The sequence below is a fragment of the Mauremys reevesii genome, linkage group 7 (genome assembly GCF_016161935.1).
Source record: "Mauremys reevesii isolate NIE-2019 linkage group 7, ASM1616193v1, whole genome shotgun sequence".
Classification (NCBI taxonomy): domain Eukaryota; kingdom Metazoa; phylum Chordata; order Testudines; family Geoemydidae; genus Mauremys; species Mauremys reevesii.
Genome location: NC_052629.1, coordinates 39,305,485 through 39,328,417, shown reverse-complemented (window position 1 = coordinate 39,328,417; position 22,933 = coordinate 39,305,485). Strand labels below are relative to the sequence as shown.

Genomic DNA, 22,933 nt, shown 5'->3' with positions numbered 1-22,933 from the left:
CCTATGCAATGTAGGACCGCTTTGATATACAAAGGTGGCATCACAAGGCAGTGCACGTATACATAAAAGTGTAATTACTTTGTGTGAACATGAGGTGAAAAAAAAACCCTCTTCGGAAAAAGAATCCTATTAAATTCTATAAAAATTGTATCTTTTCTCAGCATTTTCAACTATCCTCTTGAATTTAATAGAGGATTATAACTAAAGTTAAGATTCTGTCAGGGGTATTTTTACTAAAAGTTAGGGACTAACTTTTTTTTTTACTAAAAGTTAGCCAATAAACAAAAATTCATGGCAGCCTGTGACCTGTCCCTGACCTTTAGTAAAAATACCGGGGGGGGGGGGGGGGAGTGGTGGTGGTGGTGGTGAAAGGGATTAACAATGAGAGCACTGCCAGTGGCTGACCTCTGGCAGCTGTTCTAGTCCCACTGCTACTCTGGCAGCCCCGGGGCCAACTGCCAGCCAGCTGCGACTCCAGCCCCGCCACTGCTCCAGCCCCAGTGAGGATGACCCAACCCCAGCCACTGCTTCAGCCCTAGGGCCGTTGCTCCAGCAGTCTTGGGGCTGCCAGCAGCTCCAGCCCTGCCCCGGAAGAAGTCAAGAGGTCCCAGAATGTCACAGAATCCAGGACCACCACGACAGAATCGTATCCTTAATTATAAAAACACCTATGAAAGGGATATCATTATTAGATTTTATAAAATCCTATTTTAAAATTCTACAAGAATTTTTCATAGGAGACTGCTGCAAAAAATTATCCACAGTTCTTGCTTCCAGTGTCCTTCTCTCTCAGTCAGAAATAAACGCTGGCATTCTTAGATTGGGAATTCATACATGTAGCCAAATAGAATGTTTTTCCTTGTGGGACAGATGGTAAGAAACGCATTAAAAATTTCCTAACATTCTCGAGGCCTGCTTATCTCGTTACCACTTCCCTGAAGTGTCCCCACAATCACAGGGCAATCCAAATCACAACGAGTTAGTCCTCTTGTTTGTAAGCATTAGGTCATCCAAGCAGGAAAAAGAAACAAATGTTATGTGATTTAAGTGACAATTACATTGCTTGGATATTTATCTGGAATATTATCAGCTGCCTAACAAGCGAAACATGTTCAAATAGCCATTGGGGATTTTTTATCACCAGGAATTGATTAAATCCACTGATCCCTGTCTTTAGTGAGAAGCAAAGAAGCTGTTGAGTACCCACTGCCCAGAACTGCCTCTACATCGTGGCCAGCATATTACTGATTACAAAATGATAGATCAGGGATCGGCAACCTTTGGCATATGGCCTGCCAGGGTAAGCCCCCTGGCAGGCCGGGCCGGTTTGCTTACCTGCCACGTCCACAGGTTTGGCCAATCGTGGCTCCCATTGGCCACAATTCACCGCTCCAGGCCAATGGGGGCTGCGGGAAGCTGCGCAGGCTGAGGGATGTGCTGGCTGCCACTTCCCACAGCCCCCATTGGCCTGGAACGGCGAACCACGGCCAGTGGGAGCTGCGATCGGCCAAACCTGCGGATGCGGCAGGTAAACAAACTGGCCCGGCCTGCCAGGGGGCTTACCCCGGTGGGCTGCATGCCAAAGGTTGCCAATCCCTGTGATAGAACCTAAATAAAAGCAACATTAAAGATTATTCATGTTAACTAATTGAATCATATAGGCATTTTAATATTTTAGTTCCATGGCAGAATTGTCAACTTTTACATAACACTAGAAAAAAAGCCAACATATTCTAAAATTTAAAATTGATTTTAGTTTTCAATAATCAGAAATTGTAATTGCATTATTCTACTTCATCTTTAAAATAAAAATTAAGAAAACTGAACAGTACCAGCCCTCTTTATAGGTGTGGAAAGGAGTACTTCTATAAATCAGAGAAGTATCTCCTAGTCATGTATAGGGTGAGAGAACCGGGAAACAAAATAGAGCTGCTCCTTTTCAATACCCTGCCATTTAAGGCAAATGTACAATTTTAATACATAGCACTTCAAATAATTAAGAAATTTTCTTTTCCTGCATTCAAACAATAAATTGCAACATTCCAGCTTCTATGAACACCCCCTCTCCATTCTCATTCGTACACACGTGCCCTCTATGCAAAATTACAGGGCAAGGAATGTTCAGCTAACCATCTGATCTAACCAATAAATATCCCCAGAGTGCTTAACAGTTATCAATTTATTATTAAAACGGCTTTTCTGGGAGCAAAAATACTACATATAATAAAGCAACAGCATTATTAGTATTATAACAAATAGCATGAACTGCAACATGCTGAAATACAATCATGCCTGGTTCATGGGTATGCCTCTGTATACAAATGGTAGGAAGTTGTGGCAAATGGTTGATTTAAGCTGCCATTCAAAATTAGAGGAGCAATGTAGGTATTTTACTTTTTTTTTTAAAATTAAATAAAATTGGATTCAGCTAGTTTTCCCCCATAAGGTTCCTTTATTGTTGGTGCAAGTGGACCTGATCTTCTTAATCCAGTGGGCACCAGTATGTGACTTAAAAATTTATGGACCACGTCTGACTGCAGGAGGGTCTAAAAACGCATTTCTTCAACTATAAAATGCAGAGTAACTGATGGGACTTGCTTGAGGAAGAAAGATATCTGGAGATCATAAGATAAATAAGTACAATTTAAGACAGTGGCTCTCAATATTTCTAGACCACTGTACCCCCTTCAAGAGCCTGATTTGTCTTGTGTATCCACAAATTTCACCTCAATTAAAAATGTACAAAATCAGACATAAAAATACAAAACTATCACAGCACGCTATTACTGAAAAATTGCGTACTTTCTCATTACCACATATAATTATAAAATAAATCAATTGGAATATAAACATTGTATTTACATTTCAGTGTATATAATACAGAGCAGTATAAACAAATCATTGTCTATGAAATTTTAGTTTGTATTGGCTTTCTTAGTGCTTTTTAGGTAGCCTGTTGTAAAATTAGGCAAATATTTAGATGAGTTGATGTACCCCCTGGAAGACTTCTGAACGTATCCCTGGTTGAGAACCACTGATCTAAAAAAAAAGGACAGAACTTTCCACCCTTCATATGGTATGTTTAACAAACCAACGAAGTGCTGACATTGACATCCCTTATAAAAGAAGCTGCCTGCCCTCCAACTAAAGAGGAAAAAAGTACAGGTAAAAAATAAAGATCTTATCCAATGTATGCACAGTCAAATCACTTCATGAGAAAACACGAACAGTTTAGCTGAAATTCAGTGTTGGGGGTGCTAAGACTGAAACAGTAATTTCTTATTGTAGCTCTCTTTCGAACTTTTTAAAAATTATCCTTTCCAATATAACTGTCTCAACACACATGAACATATTTATGATGGGGCACACTTGAAATCTAGTATATCGGTAGAGATACTTTAATTGGAAGAGTCAAATTGATGACATTTGTACATTTCACAAGAAGCCTGAAATAAAATCAGAGCCCCAATATGCAGAGCTTGGGTGTATTTAAAAAAAATACTGTACTTTGAAAAACATGTAATGTACACTTAGACTTCTATGAAGCCCAAGGTACCCAGAGACTTCTGAGACACAATGTCTGTGGAAGGCTGTGAATACTGACCCTCCAGCAAGCTGACCTAGTGGGGAAAGACTATAGTTGTAGAGCACCCAATGGGAAGGAAAGTTTGTGCAAATGAATTCCATCTCCCATGTTCCACAGCTCCTCATCCCAGACCATTTCTCCCATGATCTGGCTGAACATCCTATGAAAGTCATTACAGCTCCCAGAGCTGTACAAACTTCCAAGAGGCCTCAAAAAGGACATACAAATCCAAGTTGTCCTGTGAGCTGACAAAAAAATAAATAGAGAGAAAGTTAGCTGCTGTTTTTGGAGTGGAGGGGAAGGAACTTGGATAGGCAGGAAGATGATGCAAATGGAATGTGGTCCCTAGTTGCCAGGTTGAGAGGGGGAGGTTCCTATACCTTCTCAAATAGCTTTTCTGGAGTATAAGACAAACAGTGACAGGGATCCTCTTTGGCCCAATGCCCATCCCCTCTTCTCATCTGCAGATCTCCAGAATAGTTAGTCTGGGAGAAGGGATCCTCTGGGCCCTACAACCTGTCCTGGTGGCTAAACATCAATTAGCAGAGAATTGATTGCACCCTGTTAGGATGTTAAGAGGGAAACACTGGCCATGAGTGAAGTTGTCCTGACCCAGCTGTATATGATAGGGTCATTATTGCAACGTGTGTGCACACATGCACCTAGACACAGTAAATACTTTGCAGTTTTATAGTTTAAAGATGAGTATGGAAATTAGTAGTGGAGGAGTAAAAATAAGCACGCTCATTCCCTAGCATCCCACCACTATGTGATAATCAACACAGTATGACAGACAGGGTATTTCTGGGTAATTATTGTATGGTTTGGGTAGGACCTTTACATGCTTCAGAGGTGTAATGATCTCTTGTATAGATTGTGTTACTACTATTATGAAATGGGATAAACAACTTGAAGTTGATAATATTTGCACAGGCTAGACCTTAATGCATTTCTGAGAAGATTTCATTTAAAATGAAATTTCTGAAGTCATTTAATATTATTCTACCTTGCTAGTATGCACATATGCCTCATTTGTATATAACAATTTTGTGAATACAAGGTTCCTAAGTGCAAAGAGGCAAGTGTCTAACAGAAAGCCTATTACATACAAGTTTATGGATTAGACACAGGGTATGAAAGATTCTGTTTGTTCCCTGCCCCAATGTGACCTATTCATTAGCAAGATGTACCAAAACTGTGATAGACCTTATAATATGTTAAGCATGAGACATGTGCCGCATGCTTTTCCCTACACTGGTGTCAAGTGGTAGTGTGGAGAAGGATGATGATGGGTTTTTAAATGATTTCTAACTTCTATTTAACCCATCAAGGAAAAATTCAAAAAAGTTTTAATGAAAAAGGAGATTCATTTGCTGATTCACCTTTCCATTTTGCTTGCAAGTTAGTGAACTAGAGAAACAGTGTGATTTTAATGGCAATTACTTATATATTTTGGCTCTAATGACAATTAATGTCAAACTTACCTCCTCAAACCTGAAAATGGACAACCTGACAATGTCTAGGATTAAAGTGCAACCCTTATCTTTCAGCAACATCACATCAGTTACAGGATAATCTTCAAGGACAGTGGGAAACAAAACTTCTACTTTAAATGCTCTGTCCAACTGCCCAAAACAAGAGTCTGGAAACAGTGCTGTGTAAACTACAACTTTAAAAGCCTGGAATCCCCCAGGGAACCTGATAAAGGACGACATTCTAACAACTTCACAGTTCTGGACTATTACTGCTACTGACTCACATTCATTCCCTCTCCTTATGTGCTGTGATACCAGCAAGCAACTTGCCTGTCCCTGGCATATATTAGAATCAGCACTGTGCCTCCTGTCTGTAACAGCAATAAATGCTTATTCTGAAACAGAAGATGGACATATTGCAGTGACCACTGTGCTACAAACATGAGTGCTTATTTCAGTGGGACATATGGATCATAAGCCCCACAACCTCTCTCAACAATGTGTATTCTTCATTCAGCATATTCGGTTCAATACAAATAGAAGAAGAGACAGTCTCAGCCCCATGGAGCTTACAGAGGCAAGTAATATAGTTCAGATATGTGATGCACCTATATATATACATATATATACACATACACACACACACACTTATATGATAAGTACATTGAAGGCCAAACTTTCAAACACTGCAACAACAAAAAGAAATATTGTGTACACTATTTACCTACGGGTGGGTTATTTTGTCCAAGAGCCTTGTAAAAAAAGAATGTTCATGGTTAAGATTTTGTCATGGCTATTTTCAGTAAAAAAGTCAGGGACAGGTCATGGGCAATAAACAAAAATGAATGAAAGCAGTGACCTGTCTCTGACTTTTAAGAAAAACAACTGACAAAATTGGGCCGAGGGAGGGATGAGAGCCTGAGCCCTGCTGTGTGGGGGGAGGAGGGGTGGCCCTGCTGCCAGTGACAGCTCTGGAGTCTCCCTGCCCTGGCTTGGAGCTCTGGGTCCTCCCACCACCCGCAGTGGCTGGGAGCTGCAGCCTTCCCCTCCCCCCCCCGCTCCACACGGCAGCTGGGAGTTCCGGGTCTGGCAGTGGAGAGCTGCAGGGGCTCCCACCGCCTGCGGTGACTGGAAACTGTGGGGTCCTTTTACGAGCAGTAAATTCATAAACAAATTGCTTAGGGAAATACAATCTTTTTCTTTCAAGTGTCCAATCTTGTTTAATGGCTTTAAGCCCAGCATACATCAGCATGTGCTGTTAACTTGCCACATTTTATTTTGTTCTCAAATAACAATTAGTTTTCTGTTAGTTGGTGGTAAGCTGTCCTCAATATTGCTTTTTTCCTCTCCAACTGTTCCAAAATATCAGCTGTCAAAAAGCAAATTTCTTTCAGCTGTGGAAGCAAACTTTTTACTTTTACCTGACATTTTAAAGAAGTGAAGTTAAAGCACATCTAATTCTGCTTGTCCTTGTACCTCTGCACTGAAATTCAAGTTTTGCTAGTAAGATTCAAATTCCTCTACTTCGGGGAGCAGCTGAAGCAATAAAAATGGTGCAATGTCCTCAGAGCCATTTTGCTGTTATTGCCTTTGAATATGAGACTGAATTGCTGATGCATTTAAATGTTACTTTATTATCTTTGAAAAATATATTTTCACAGAAGCACAGAGCAAACTATGAGAAAAGACAGTCCTAGAGCAAGAAATTACTTGTAAATAAAATATGGTGACAGACTTCATCTTCTATGCAGTATGCAAACAGCTATCTCCGCTAGTAATATGCAAATTAACTGCACTTTAACCGAAGCCAACTGATGTGCACTGCAGCAATACGGAAAGAATACTTGAATTCATTTACTGTAGCCTATTAGAAATATCTTCATAAGTGGAATTCAGGAACTGTGAATGATACCCATTAGGTCAAAGTAAAAAATCATAGCAAGTAGAGTTTGAGTGGTTAGGATGGGGACAGGGTGATGTTTGGATGCCAGAGGGGTCAAGCTGCCAGGCTGAAGAGGCAGATAATAGTACGAAGTACCTTAATTTTCTTCCACTTCAATTAGTTTTTGAAGATTCTCACTAATGGTCAGGGATGAGTTGAGCAAAGTGATCAGAACCTGGTTTATCTAACCCCAATAACAGTTTTAAGTAGAGCAGTGATGGGCTCCCCCCATACTATTTAGACTGGGATTCATGGTTCTATTCCGCTGGTTATATTAGTAAAAATCCATTGCAGAAAAGAGCAATGGCAAATTTTTGGTACTTAGTAGTCTTTTTGCTTTATTTAATTGTAAGTTCAATTTGTCTTATGTTGGGAATTTTTTTGAACTCTAAATTATTGTGACTTACTATAAATGAGCTTTTTATTAGACTAAGAATTTAAAATTATATTCCATATTTTTGTTCTATTTTGTTTGCTTGATTAGAGAGCATGTCAAGAACTAGTTAGATTACTGAAGTACAATGAAAATTATCAAGAGACATAAATAGGGCCATGCTAAATTCATGGTCAATTTTGGTCAATGTTATGGTCATAGGATTTTAAAAATCATAAATTTCATGATTTCAGCTATTTAAAGCTGCAACTTCAAATGTTGTAATTGTCGGAGTCCAGATCCAACAAGGATTGCAAGGTTATTGTAGGGGGAGGGGGGGGTTGCGTTACTGTTACCCTTACTTCTGCGCCGGGGTGGCTCTAGACATTTTGCCACCCCAAGCACGGAGGGTCCGCTGGTCCCGTGGCTTCGGCGCATCTCCCGCAGGCATGCCGAAGCCGCGGGACCAGCAGACCCTCCGCAGGCAAGCCGCCTCAGGCAGCCTGCCTGCCGCCCTCGTGGCGACCGGCAGAGCGCCCCTCGCGGCTTGCCGCCTCAGGCACATGCTTAGAGCGTTGGTGCCTGGAGCCGCCCCTGTTCTGCGCTGCTGCTGGCAGTGCGCTGCCTTCAGAACAGGGCAGCTGGAGAGCAGCAGCTGCTGGCTGGGAGCCCAGCTCCGAAGGCAGAGCCGTCGCCAGCAGCGGCACCAAAGTAAGGATGGCATGGCATGGTATTGTGCCCTTACTTCTTTGCTGCTGCCTGCAGAGCTGGGCCCTCAGTCAGCAGCTGCCACTCTCCAGCCACCCAGCTCTGAAGGTAGCAGCACAGACATAAGGGTGGCGTGGTACGGTATTGCCACCCTTACTTCTGCACTGCTGCTGGTGGGACATCACCTTCAGAGCTGGGCATCTGGCCAATAGCTGCTGCTCTCTGGCTGCCCAGCTCTGAAGGCAGCACTGAAGTAAGGATGGCAATACTGTGATCCCGCCCCCCCTAAAATAGCAACTCCCTTTTGTATCTGGACCCCCAGTTTGAGAAACGCTGGTCTCCCTTGTGAAATCTGTATAGTATAGGGTAAAAGCACACAAGAGACCAGATTTCATAGGGAGAGACCAGATTTCATAGTCCGTGACACGTTTTTCATGGCTGCGAATTTGGGAGGGCCCTAGACATAAAGGATACATAAAGTAACATAACATTAAGTTTTCTAACTTGCCACAGAGTACCTGGTTTGTTTGAAAGAGGTTTTTGGTTTTTTTTGTTTTTTTTTTTAAAGAAAAAAAGAAACCAAGTGCTAAAATCTTGGGGGTTTATGGTAGTTGGTGATTCCTTGGGATACTACTATTTTTTTTTTAAGCTTAACACAAGGTAGGCCACATGGCAAAAACATACCTTGTGTTACCATAAGCCTCTCAGAAGACATTTTCCCAAAGCTTCTGTTTTCTTCTTTTCTACAAACTCTTCTGCCCATTACAAAGTGACCCATAAAACCATCTGTGAATACACCTAAAAGACCAACAGTAAGGGAGAGAGGAAATCCTTTCTCTTCCCTCGAAACATTCATCATCAGACCCCCTGGTTGTCATCAGACCTCTTTCTACCATCCCAAAGATTGGTAGGCATGTTCATTTGCAGGATTTATCATCAAAGAGAAATGAATTTAGCAAACTCTTCTACTTTTACACCACTGCCTTTTTCCTAGGCTACTTTCATTGAAGCAGTCACAGGGAACTCCTATGAGACCTCCCATATGTCTGATCATCTACAGACCACATAGTTGGAAAGGACACAGAGCATACATGATCCGAGGAACTTCCACCTCTGTGTAAGTATTGTATTCGGGAGCATTGTGCTATGAAGCAAGGGGGGCAGCTCCCCCCAACCTTGGTTTGCCCCGCCGCTGTGCCTCAACTAATCCATAGATCATAGATCTGCTCCACTATTTCTTCCACTTTTTACTCCCCCAGATTTTGCAGGATACAGTATAATCACATATAACATTCTATATGCTGGACACAAATTTGCCCCTCACAGAATTTTTTAAATGACGCCAGACTGTATTCCAAGATGAAATGTGTTAGTTGTATAAGCTTTTCATCTGTAAAGACAAGAATTGAAATCCTTGCAGAAGTATGAAGTTAACATAATTTTGGTAACCTCATCCTAGTCTTCTATTCATCCAAGACAGGAATGGCAAGAATGATAAAGTCAGGACTGAACATCAGTAAATAACATTAGCTTGAGCCAGGGACTGTTCTGTGCAGTTTTCATCTACTTGTCTTTTACTGATGTTCATCTTTATAGGCACTATGGTCACACACAGTTTCTTAAGTCAGTTTGGCAACAAAATAGATCTTGAATTACCTGTATAATTTATACTCTGGAAAGATCATATTTAATTTACTAATTTAATATCCATAATTTTCATTTTGTAAGAGGAATGTTTCAGAATGTAACATGAAAAAGTTATGCTGTACTGTTCCAAAGGCTCTACGCATTACACACATTTGTATAGTTTTTTCCCCCCACCTGATGACAACAGTCATTGACTGATTAGCACAAAACAGTTTTTAGAAGTGTGTTTAGAATAAAGTTTGAACTAAACTACTATTTTTTCTTCTCAGCTCATCACATATTAGGCAAATACAAGGATTAAAGAGGGACAATTTTATTTTGTAGTGTTTATAATTACCTCTCTTGGAAGTCTGAAAATAAATTCTGTCTCATTTCATTAGGCAAATAATAATGTTCTTCCTTGTGTTTTTCTAACAGAACTGAAAAGTAACATAGAATTTCTCTTTACTTCCCCCTTTTATGCACCAACATTATCAAAAGAGATCAGTACAGCTCTGGAAACAAAGTCCATTATTTTTTGCTCCACAGCTATAAGAGGACAGAAATATTGTCCTGTATTAAGAGTGGCTATTGTTTGTCCATTGCTTGCCAATAGAAATAACAGAAAGGCCTTTATTTTAGCTCTTATTATTTAGAACCCAGGGGACATTCTTTGAGCAGATTACAAGATGTCATATACTGAGTTTGGAGCAGGGCGAATAATACAAAAAGATTGCTGCAATTATTCGTTTAAATCTTTGGACAATTCATTTCAGCTGTGTTTACACTCCTGGGTTCTCTATCCACTAGAATTCAGGTGACTGAGTTTACGAGAACAAATGCACCAGGAAAGTGAATTTTAAGCTTGCACAATTCTAATACTTACAAAAAATGAATTGCAAAGTTGTGTTGTGCATCCATTTGCACATAAACCTGAAAATACAAGAGTTATGTTTATCTAGACCAGAGGTGGGCAAACTACAGCCCGCGGGCACATCCGGCGCGCGGGACCGTCCTGCCCACCCCCAAGCTCCTGGCCCAGGAGGCTAGCCCGGGGACACTCCCCCGCTGTTCCCCCTCCCCTGCAGCCTAAGCTTGCCCTGAGCTTGCCCTGCGCGGCGGGGCTGTGAGCTCCTGGGGCAGCGCAGCTGCAGAGCCTGGCCTGACCCGGTCTCTGTGCTGTGTGGTGGCAGCAGCATGACCCGGCTCCAGCCGGGCAACGTGGCTCAGCTGTAGTGCTGTTAGCCACCAGAGCTCCAGGCAGCGCAGTAAGGGGGCACAGAGCAGGGGGGGTTGGATAGAGGGCAGGGGAGTTCAGGGTGGTGGTCAGGAGGTAGGAGTGTGGATAGGGGTCGGGGGAGAACAGAGGGTTGAATAGGGGCAGGGGTCCCAGGCGGGCACTCAGGAAGGAGGGGGGGCTGGATGGGGCAGCAGGGGGCAGTCAGGGGCAGGGGTTCCGGGGGAAGTCAGGAGACAGGGAGAAGGGGTGGTTGGATAGGGCAGGGGTCCCGGGGTGGGGGAGGGCGGCATCAGGAATGAGAGGAGGGGTTGGATGGGGTGGCGGGGGTCCAGAGACAGGGAGCAGGGGTGTGTGGATGGGGCAGAGGTCCCGGGGGGGCCGTCAGGGAACAGGAGGGATTGGATAGGGCAGGAATCTCAGGTGGGGGGCACATAGGAGGTGAGGGCTGGGCCACGACCCCCTCCCCTAACCAGCCCTCCATACAATTCACGAAACCCAATGGGGCCCTTGGGCCAAAAAGTTTGCCCACCCCTGATCTAGACTAATATGGTCAACCACAAATCAGGAACTCCGCTAGAATTTTTAATTTTGAACAGCAAACCAAAAATAATCAATATTCATAAAGTTATGCCCAATAATTTAAAATAATGAATAAATATGAAGAAGTCACAATTTGCTAGTGGACATTCTGAAAAATCTTGGGCTAACTCTGAAAAAGTTTCAGAGTGGTAGCCGTGTTAGTCTGTATCAGCAAAAAGAATGCGGAGTACTTGTGGCACCTTAGTGCCACAAGTTGAATTCATTGCCAATTATTCATTCAACTCTTGATTCAAGTAGTCAACAGAATCCCTTTTAGGAAAAGCTGTCCAATGTACATGTCATAACAGAAAAATTGCATCAGTTGTAAACATTTAAAAAATATAAAGGAATCAAGTGATAACAGAGTACAGAAAAATAGACTATACTTACTGGAGAGAACTGTAGTGAGGAAGATGTAGTCAGAAAAAGAGATGAGTCCACATTCTCCAAGTGTATAAAATATACTGTCTTCATCAGCAAACTTCTCTCGTTCTTGGGATAACTTCTATTTTACAGATCCAAGCCACACACCCCAAAGAAAGAAAATAAAACAATCAATTAAACACTTAAAGAGGATCTGTATCATTTATATCATTGCCAACAACAAGCTTTTTCTATGAACATATCCCTCCTATTACTATTCAAATTCAATGGACCTTTTCCAGACTTCAAATCTATCAGAAGTAGCATTTTTTGTTTCAAATAAAGCACAAAATGGAACTGGCCAATAAACTTAGCATCTTTAGTCTAGTAGAGAGATAGAAACAACATATGATGTGCTTTTTGTTTAGTGTTGTCTACATTCCCTAGCTAATAATGGTACTATATAATCTAGGCTCTTTACAGCAGAATTAAAATGACAGCCACAATGAGTTTTATCCCCAAGTGTTTTATTTCTATTACAGTTGTCTAGTTTAACAATAGCTTAAAGCAGTTTGGTTTTAATATCTGAAGTGATGATAGTTTCTCAAAAATTTAGTTACCTGATAAAACGTTAGTATAACCCAAGCATTTGTTTGGTAAAGACAACTACTAGAGCCAAAATTCCTGCATGAATGCATGCAACTTAAGATAATGGGAAATGTTTTGATTAGAAAAGCACACTACATGTATTTTATCAGCTGATCTCACTTCTAAGCTGAAAGCCATTGGGTAACTGATCCACTGAAGCTTTAAAGACTGAAAAGGATCCATAGAACTGTGTTAGAGGCTGGATATTGAATTTCATAGTGGTGAACCATTTAGAAAATACACACACACGCACACGCACATACAGCGGGAAAGAAAATTGATATAAAAACATTAAGTACAGTTGAGGTTAACCCATATCTGATCATGCAAGCACAGAAGCAGAAACAATGCAAGCTTAATTTAGCAACAATATTATGAAACAAAAAACAACAAACACTGCCACAGGAAGGTCCAGCTGCACGACTGCCCCCATCTGTTACCTCTGTCTAGCGAAGATCCCATCATATTCAAGATAAAGGAAAGAAAATTGGTTAACCAACAAGATAAGTTCATAAAACATCAAAACGAATTGATCTGTTAAACTTGCAAAACCAAGAAAAATTTGCAACAACTAGCTATTTGCTGAAACTGTACACTGCTAAGAAGCCTAGGTATAAATTCCAGCAAGAGTTGATACTGAGTTGAAGGTTTAGACCCACCATCTATAGCTGTCTCTTGTTCAGTTATATTTGAAAGAACTCACCATTCTACTTGACAGCAGATTGGAGATTAGTTCGCCTAATAATTTACATGAAAATTTGACAAATATCTGGCTTGGAAACCACAAGAGAAAAAAAGTCATCATATTCATCAGCAAATATACAATTTCCAATTAAGCTCAGCTCTACTGATCAAATATAGCAGTAGCTCTTATTTTGAAGACTTGGAGTTGTTAAGAATGTGAAGAATGTTAAGAATTATCACAGTACATCGGGCTGTGTTTTCTTTTCATTAAAGAAATATTTTTGCTATATATACAAACTTGAGTCAAACTCTACCCAAAAACACCCACACAGTGCTGATTATGTTGAAGACAAATAAACAGCCTCTAGTTCTCTCTGAACACAAAGGGAAGCTCAAGTTAAAAGCTATTGAATTTTTTTGCAATCATTTTCTTGGATTATTGTCATGGTGGTTGTATCCCTCAATGGTATAGCCCACTCATGTTATTTATTGGCTGTGTCTTTGCATTTATCTTTAGCAGAGCTCACTATAAACCAGCTACCGACACCCCGATAAACGTGGAGTATTTACAGAGAAAGGATTAGCAAACACTATATACTGTATGGGGTATATTTGGAAATAGATTTTAATTGTTATGAGTATTATGAATTTAAAAGTTGGCTTTTATTTAATATTAAAGGCTGGGAAAGATCCTTATAAATTAAAAGTTATGTGAATGGGCTAAAAGCACCCGAAAAAAATCTAGTTTTAAGTTAAATCTTCTTGGAAATACAAATGTTATAGATAGAAAGGCTACAAAAATATTCTCACTTGAAGAACATATCTATTTTTAAAAACCTACTTAATCTACTACTATTTGTCAGAGGTTAGGTATAAACATGGGAGACTAATGCATGCTACCACCACGAGGCCTAATTCTGATCCTATTCAAGTTATTGGGAGCTTTAACACCAATTTCAGTAGAAGCAAGAACAAAGTCCATTTGCCAAAAAGAGATGTAATTTTGTATAATGGGATGTTCAGACTGTTCCATTGTTGCTATTTTTGGGGAAGGAGTGAGCATATTAAAAAAAACTGCTGGTATTTCAGATTTGTATTTTTGTTCATCATGTATATATTTTGTCGTCTTCCACAAAACATTTGGAAGATATTCTCCAAAGAGGTGCTGAAAGTTTCAAGTTATTTTAAATGAAAGCTTATAACCTGCAGAAGTTGCTTACACACGCCTAGGAAAAACTTCCTTCTAACTTTGAGCAAGTGGATTTTTCAAGAGACTAACGCCAAACATAGCTCCCCAACTGTAGCTGAGCTCTGTTGCTCTGCAGGCATAGACAGGGTAAGATTGAAATATCCATTTTAATGAAATGCAGTCAACTGGTGCTAGAACAAAGGGTAGACCACACTAAGTTAAACTGGGTTTTAAAATGGCAATCCCATCCAAACCAGCAGGACAGAGATTAACACTACCTGAGGGTAGGAGAACTGCACAGACTATCTATTGTGAAGCAAGATACAGCCTACCAGATGTGCCAGAAATGAAACACTCTCCAAGGACTGGCTTTCTTGTACTGTTAGAGTTTAGCCACGTATGTACATTGAAGATAAAAGGTTGAAAGTTTAACTGAAAATTACCGGTGAAATTAAGAGAGGAACGTGTAAGACACAAATAAATGGAACTGTATCCATATATTTTACAATGTGACCTAACAAAGGATTTTACTGGGCCTTTTTTGCATTTGTTTGCTCACCTATCGAAGAAAAATGTATCAGTATCTAAAACTAATGACAATACTAGATTCAAAGTTGCCTCAAGGATTCTGAGCACCACAAGCTATGAAAAAGCATCACATGGATTGTTTAAAACTCTTTCTGAAATGCTGTAAAACCTAATGACGTTAAAGGCACAAAATCGATACCCAATTCTCTCTTTATTAAAATATACTTCCTCTTGTCTATAAAGCTCTGACTTCTAGTCAATGCCATCAACACCTTTTGTGCAGTCTATTTCTTCTGCTGTTTCATTTCAACATAGCATGAGTTATATTACAGCTGAAAGGTTAACGTGAGGAATTAAAACAGAAAGAAAAGCAAAATTAAAAAACTCTTTAGGCAATGAGTCATCTTTACAATTGGCATGATTAGTTATCTGCACAATTTCAGTACAACCTTCAAATTTTATGTGCTTGAGCTAAAATGATTAACCAAGAATTTTCAAACAAATTAAAAAATGTTTCAACCTCATGTAAAATACATTCAAAAAACTGAGCAACCAGTTAAGATCATACATTGCCTAAAGAACATTCACAGTTGGGAATTCACAAGTGAGCAATACACTGTAAAAATATTTATAATCATTTTTAATCAAGCTGTGAATCACATTAGACAAAAGCACACAAACAAGCATACATAGACATATACATGTGCAAATCAAATACATAATTTATTTCATTACAAGCAAGTCTGTGTATATTCAGTGAAGATGTGTCAAACTCAGTAATTTCTATCAAACAGATCCATATCGTCAATTGATCTTACAAACTTTGCTAAACATTGACCATGCAGCTGAAAGGTTTATCTACACTTAAAAAAGGAAGCTCAGCCTATCCCATAAAATGTAGGCTGTCTAGCAACAAGCAGATTCAGGAATGACAATTTAATCTAATGGAAGAAAAAACAGTCATTTTAAGGCAACTATTAACACTGATGTATGTCCTTGCTTTCCAGAGTGTTGTGTGTGTTGCAATAAACACCACAAAAGCAATCCCATCATTTAGGCAGAAGTTTTGAGCAGTCATTTTGGTAGTTTTTTCCCCTAAGGCGCAAACAGAAAAATATGGAAATTGTTTCCCCACCTTTATAAACTCAGTCAAAAGCCTGACAAATATAAGGTCAAGAAAAATGTTTGATTTTCCTTACTCTGATCTCAGCTAATGAAAGTGGAGGGGGGCAGGGATGTTGATCTTTTTTCCTTAAAGGAATTTTTGATTGTTAGTTCTCAAGTGACACATACAGAGGCTGCAACCAAGCAAAGCATTGAGAAGTATTACACAAGCTTCCTCTCATATTCTGCCAGTGCCTCTTGATGTTGACTTGCCACACAGCTAGGCCCTGGACAGCTCTGGCCCTCTCTTGAGCAACGACTGCCAAATGATGGGACAGTTTTCAGTTGCAGACAAATTCATGTCAGCTAAACCAAATCTGAACTTAGGTTTCATGTAAAACCCAACTTGGTACCTTCCCCCCACCTCATTTTCTATATCCTCTGGAGCTTTTTGGTTTTTTAAGTTAGGAGCAAAAAATCATATCCGTCAGGAGAGAAGTCCAGATTGTTATATAAAAGGGACTTGGTGGTGAAGTCACAGTACTTGGAATCTTCTGGCTGACTGCCCAGCATAGGCATCTGCACTGCCACCCTGTTAAAATGCCAGTGGAGGGGCAATAAGAGAACTTAGTGCTCTGGCTGTTGCCAGGTATAATTTATAGTTAAAAGATCAAAGTATACAGGTCATCTAATATTTAGATAAATGAATATATAAAGCTATATCTTTTGTCAGATTTACTTATGTCTTCTCCACAAAGTCAGAACATTCTGTGAATTTCAATGTTGACCTCAGTTGCATTTAAAAAGCTAATCTAAATAAACCCCTGTAGCACCATTTCATTTTGCATTTCAAAAACAACTTAACGAACAACATTTAATGTGCTGCTTTTGGAAGAAAGTCGTTTGGCAAGTCATTTAAAATGACAGTTTGTATTTCATCCTGGGGGATGGAGACATACATTCAGCAAGTTTATCCATGCAATTAATGCTAATGTTTCAATACCCACTTTGGGCCTATGTGCATCAAAGCATCAAAAAGTTGTGCATCTCAAGCAATCACTTCACAGTTTCCCCCTTCCAAAATATGGCTTGCCATAAAGCAAATTCCCTTTCAGTCCCAACTTGACCACCTTTAGTTCTATGGACTATTCAACACAAACACTAAAATGTTATAACCTTTTCTTTGATAGACTGCTATGAATATTCACACAAGAAAAAAAAGACTTAGAAATGTTTTGGTTTGAAGCTTTACAACAATCAGGGTATTCAGGATCAAGACCGAAACAGTATCTCTCATCTATCTCAGAGGCCTACATATTGTAGAGATATCTAAATCTGTATCAATTTTGATGTCCATCAGGATAAATTACAGCATACCAGCCTTTGCTCTGAATTTCCTGGATTTTTGTAGGGTTAAAGTTAGACCTTCAGCATTTTTGCATTTTAATTTATGATTTTCTGTGTTTTAGTTTTAAACTAGTACTACAAAAAAGAAAGCAATCTTTCACAGATATTTATGGGAATCAAAAGGACATTTGTCAAACAAACTTCTTTTTAATGGAAAGCAAAATCCCCTGCAGAAATCCCATGGGGATGATTTTCTCTTTCATTTTCTTTTCAGACAAATTGCTTGTTTTTTAAAGTCACCATTTAAGGTTCTCTGAAATCACATCCAATCAATACCAAGGACTTAAGGTTTCTCAATTTAAAAAAAAATCACTTACGTTCATACATGCCCAAAGTTACATAGCAATATACCTGTATACTGTACACAATTAGTTCTGGGGTGCTGCATGGTATTTTACCTTCCTAGGCCCCTATTGACTGGCAGCGTTCATTTAAATAAAACAAACAGATAGCGATCCTGCTGTGAGCACAGCTAGACCAGGAAAATAGGCAATGTTTTAGAATCATGTTAGTCAACATTTTAATTAGCACATTTTTCATTTCCACAGAGCATCTAGTTTAGACCAGGATACACTCCTTAGACAAAGTAAAACTCCTTCACAGCCAGTGCAGCCCTAGATCTGCGTAAACTTATACTAAGGGAGTTCTTCTAAAAGTGAATTTGAGCAGATATTCTGTAACAGTGCCTCTCTTAGGGCATGTACAAAGCTGTACATGTACATAAAGAAACTTATGAAATTCCCATAAAAGTGATGGGTTAAATACCCAGTAGCTATGTTTTCAAATATTAATACCAAGGACATATTATTTCTGTTTTCAAAATACTGAAAGACTGATGCATTTTATCTGATGATATCAGATAAAGTTATTCAAATTCTAAAGCATCAAAGCCATTTAGAGATTTATAATGGCACCCATCACCTTGGTGCCTGACTATCCAGTTAAAACAGCCATTAAAAAAAGTCCTTCAGATTGAAGAGTCCAGAGCACTGCTTTGTTCAGTCTGAGGCAAAACTAAACAGATAGATCCTGCAGTGTACCCTGACGCAAAGGCAGATGAAAAAAAAATCCCAGTAATTGTTTTTTCCTTTTTATTGACTTTTTAAAAAGCAATATATTTCACAATCAATGTTACATAAGGATGGGTTTTTTTTAAGTCTGAAAATAAAAAAATTGCTCAAGCTTAAGCCTTATGAAGCATTTCATTGCATAGCGAATTTTGTAGTTGAGTTTTAAGCCTCTGTATATATTTGAAAAGTTTACTATAGTAGCACTATCTGCAGGTTCTAGAACACTCATGTTGTATCTTCATATAAGCAAAAACGGGTTCTGAATGTCAAATTCAGAGGTATCAGAATATTAAAAAGTAGCTTAGAAAAGTTAGGAAAATACACACTCGCGTGTTCTTTATTTTAGTCAGGAAAGCACTTTGGCTCATCATCTTTGAGTAGCACATACTAATGGAAAGAATTTTAATGTAAATCTTTTATCTTTAGGATATATCTGAAGATGAGACATAAAGCCTTTCCCTGGGCTTTCTTCCTCTAAATGTTAATTTAGGCATTTTTAGGAGAATCAAGAATTAAACAGCTACCATTACTGTTGGTGGTCTCCTGAGACTGGAGAAAGAAATTTACAGATACACCTCTCAGCAACACAGTAAATATCCATCACTGTTAGACAAACCGCACCTGAAATGCAAGGCCAGCATTCTATGCAGTCAAGAGAAAAAACACAAACTTTCCAAGACGTTCACAGGCAGCAGGAACTGGACATGCAAGGGAGAAACCCCTGCTAGAAAAGCAAGAAGGAAATGCCTCTGAAAAGGGACAGTCTATATTTCTATTTCCCACTGGTGGAGGTCCCCAGGACTCAAAATTGATGCAAACTTGTGCCATTTTAACAAGGCTTATACTAGTATACCAAATACACACTTCCTTTTCAAACAAAGTAATTTACTCTTTGGTTTAGAGCTACATTGTGCCATCAGTTTAGCAATAGTTCCTTAAGAATAAAGGTTAATTTAATTTTCACCATTAAGCTATTTTTTAGGCTACAAGTGCCAACGTTTTCAATGTATCACAGGGTACTGAAAAAACATCAAACAAAGAACGTAACAAATATGATCTTTCATCTGTGAAGTGCTATTATTTTTCACCCATCTAAAAGGGCCAACAACTCAATGCTGAAGATACGGTTGGGCTTTCAAGATCTCTCGGGAATGATCAAAAAAGCATTAATCAGTGGTGAGAAGTTCTAGTTTATCAATTATAGACCTGTCTTCATAAGCCCTTAATAATAAAAATGATTTAATTATAAAAATGATACAGACCTTATCAGAATGTGTGCTTAGAACTTTGAGGTGAAGAGTTTTTCTATTGCCAAGAACAAAAGTTCCAATTCCCCAACTCCTTGCTTGGCGCATTAAAGAGAATAAACCCACTGGCCTTTCTGGCCTCCTCCTCATGGTAATTTGGAAAGATGTAAAGAAAGGTGTAAAGAATATCCCTGCTGCCTAATGTAAAGTGTGCTAAGCAGTATCTCAGAAGTGGTCTATAGATAAATTACATCCAAAAAGTATGTTAAGGTTGCAAAATCACACACTCAAAAATTAAGAAATGAAAGTACTAATGTTGACTGTGCAACCTTAGTTTGATCCCCTTGTGCACTACAGTGTAGTTGTAGAAATGTCAATCCCAGGATATTAGAGAGACTAGGTGGGTGAGGGAGTAGCTTTTCTCAGACCAACTTCTGTTGGTGAGAAAGACAAGTTGGTTCAACAAAAAACTATTACCTCACTCACCTTGTCCCCCTTGTGCAGTTGCATTTGATTAAGTCTTTAGTTACGAGATCACATACTGTTTTTTCCAGCCTCATTCAATGCACAGGACTGGGCACTTTTCAGGGAATGAATCCTTGTTAAGGCTAAGATTTTGTTATTTTTAGTAAAAGTCACGGACAGGTCCATGGGCAATAAACAAAAATTGATGGAGGCTGTGACCTGTCTGACTTTTGCTGCTGCGGCTCCATGGTTTCCCCCACCACCCAGGGCGGCTGGGAACTGCAGGGTGACCATATTTCCCAAAGAGAAAATGGGACACCCCCAGACACTTGTCTGATGTGTTTCCCTCCCCGAGGCTGTTGCCCGTCGCTGGAACCTTGAGGAGGGCCCCCATAGGAGTCTGTCACCTGTCGCTGGAACCTTGCAGGGGGCCCCGTCGCCTATCACTGGTGTCACCTGTTGCTGTAACCCTGCCAGGGGCCTGCTGGCTGCCAGCTCCTGAGTCCCACAGTCCCAAATGTCATGGAGCCTCAATCCGTGACTTACATGACCTCTGTAATATAAATGTAGCCTTAGTCATAGTTGGACAGTGACTAAGCTGCTGTCTTTAAGATCCCTGCTTATTTTTAGTTGGGAGATGAATACTGAATGAGAGGGAACTGCTAGAAGAGAAAGGATAGTTTCATGGTTAAGGAAGTTGAAGGCTGCCGTGGAGAACTGGATTCTATCCACGCCTTTGGCACAGAGCTCCTTTGTGATGTTGGACAAGTCACTTCAGCCCCACTTTTCAGAGGTGGTGGTCAAGTGCATGTTCCTTATTCTGGATTCCCAGTGTGAGACACCTGAGGCCACATCTGCAGACATGCTGAGCACTCACAGCTACAATTGACAGAGACTAGAGCTGTGCTCTGAATATACATGGTATAAAATGCAAAGTGCTCAGAAAAAACAGGGTGTAGATCTCAAGCTAGCATCTAATATTGACACATTTGACAATATTGACCTTAATGTATCCGTGCCTTAGATTCCACAGATGTAAAATGGGGATGATAATACCACCACTTTACCTCATAGGGGTTTTGTGAAGATAAATTAATTAACGTTTGCAATGCAATGTGTAGTGATGCATTTACTGGCTACAGCGATGACCACTATAGGAAAGCCAAAGAGGAAAATAATAATTCTGTATTGAGAGCAGGAAGTGAACAGTAAATGGGGCTGGGAGCCACACAATGAATGCAGATAAAAAGAAATACTGAAAAACTACCAATTCACAGAACGTGACAGGATAAAAAACAGTGTGTGATCATATCATTAAAGACTACCATAATGCATATATACAAGTGGACTGAACTGCATATGAAACCTTAATTCTGGCATTTGCTAGATTTTGTATGCTTGACTTTGCCACCTTAACATTCGTTTAACAGTTTTTTAAATGTAATTTCCTTTACCAGTGGATTTCACAGCTATTTGCGGACAGCAGAGGAATGTAGTGATTCAAGACTCCTGGATTCAACTGCAGGCTCTGGAGGAGAGAGTGTACTCTAAAACCTTCTGCCTGTGCCCCCAAGCTTGTCTCTGTCCCCATCTCCTCTTATCCAACCTCTGCCGTACCTCTTGTTCCCATGCCTCTCCCTCCAGGGGCTCAACCAGAATTTTCTTAAGGTGGTGATCTAGGGGGTGGTGATTTGAGGGAGAGGTCTCCCTGGTCCCAGCATGTAATTGGGAGGCACAGCATGAGTCTCTCTCCCTGGGATTGTCAGATGTTCCTGAAATTCTCATTCGGAGAGATTTTGTGGCCAGCATTTCTGGGGCAGTGGCCAGGACCCCTCTGTGCCTGGTATGGAGGGAGCTCAGGGGTACATAGTGGGCACCCCCATCTCCAGGGGCACAGATGAAGCTCCACCCATTGCACAGAGGTACAGGAGTTTCACCTTTTAGGAGCCATCATCTCCTTGAGCTCCTATCTGCCCAGGGCTCATCCTACTTATCCCAGAGGTCCCCACGCTAGATGAGAGGATTGACTGTATTGCTCCAGCAACTCTGCATTGCAGAATTTGTCATCCTCACAACAGCAGAGGAAGCTCAGCAGCCTAGCCTCATTCAGTGGCTCCATGTGCTGGGCCAGGGCAGCCATGAGTAGGGCCCAGAGCACATAATCATGTGCCCAATGCCCGCTCCATGGAGCTGCCCATCTGTGGGAGGGACCAAGATACGTCTCTGCAGTCCCATGCAAGATACAACTCTGGGGAGGCTTGAGCCCTAGACAGTGTCAGGCAAGGCTAGGCAGACTCGTTGAAGCCTCTGTCCCGAACTCTGGTTGTGTTGGTGATTCCCCAGTCACCAATTTGGTTCCAGGGAGCAGGCAGCCTGGATCTGGTTTGTGTATTATTACATGCTCAGAACTCTGCCCCCTTCCATTCCCTCCTGAAAGACCAGGATCCTTAATTTGTAGTAGCGTTTATGTCTGGGGGGTGGGGATCTGTGCCCCTCTTCCTATCTATTGCACCCTAAACTCACAATTGTCACCTGGCTCCCGGTACGCAACCCTCCTCCCCGCTTTCTAGCGAAACCACACATCTCCACATCCAGATCACTTCCCTTCTGCACTTAACAAAACCGAACATCTGCACAAACACCTCCACACACACACTCACTAGCTCCTGCTCTGCTCAGTCCTCTCCCCCTCTGCCTCC

General features: G+C 40.4%; 1 protein-coding gene across 6 annotated transcripts in view; it reads right to left on the bottom strand.

Moving 5' to 3' along the window:
• MICU1 (mitochondrial calcium uptake 1) overlaps nucleotides 1-22,933 on the bottom strand; it is a 238,456-nt gene that overhangs the window by 100,843 nt on the left and 114,680 nt on the right. For 4 of the 6 annotated variants that reach the window (XM_039482943.1, XM_039482939.1, XM_039482944.1 and 1 more), the window contains exons 6-7: nucleotides 12,936-12,986; nucleotides 11,920-12,034 (exon numbers count right to left, since the gene is read on the bottom strand). In XM_039482943.1, the coding sequence (XP_039338877.1) occupies nucleotides 11,920-12,034; nucleotides 12,936-12,986 (166 nt within the window). The remainder of the gene's footprint in view (nucleotides 1-11,919; nucleotides 12,035-12,935; nucleotides 12,987-22,933) is intronic. The other 2 variants (XM_039482940.1, XM_039482941.1) reach the window with 2 other exon arrangements.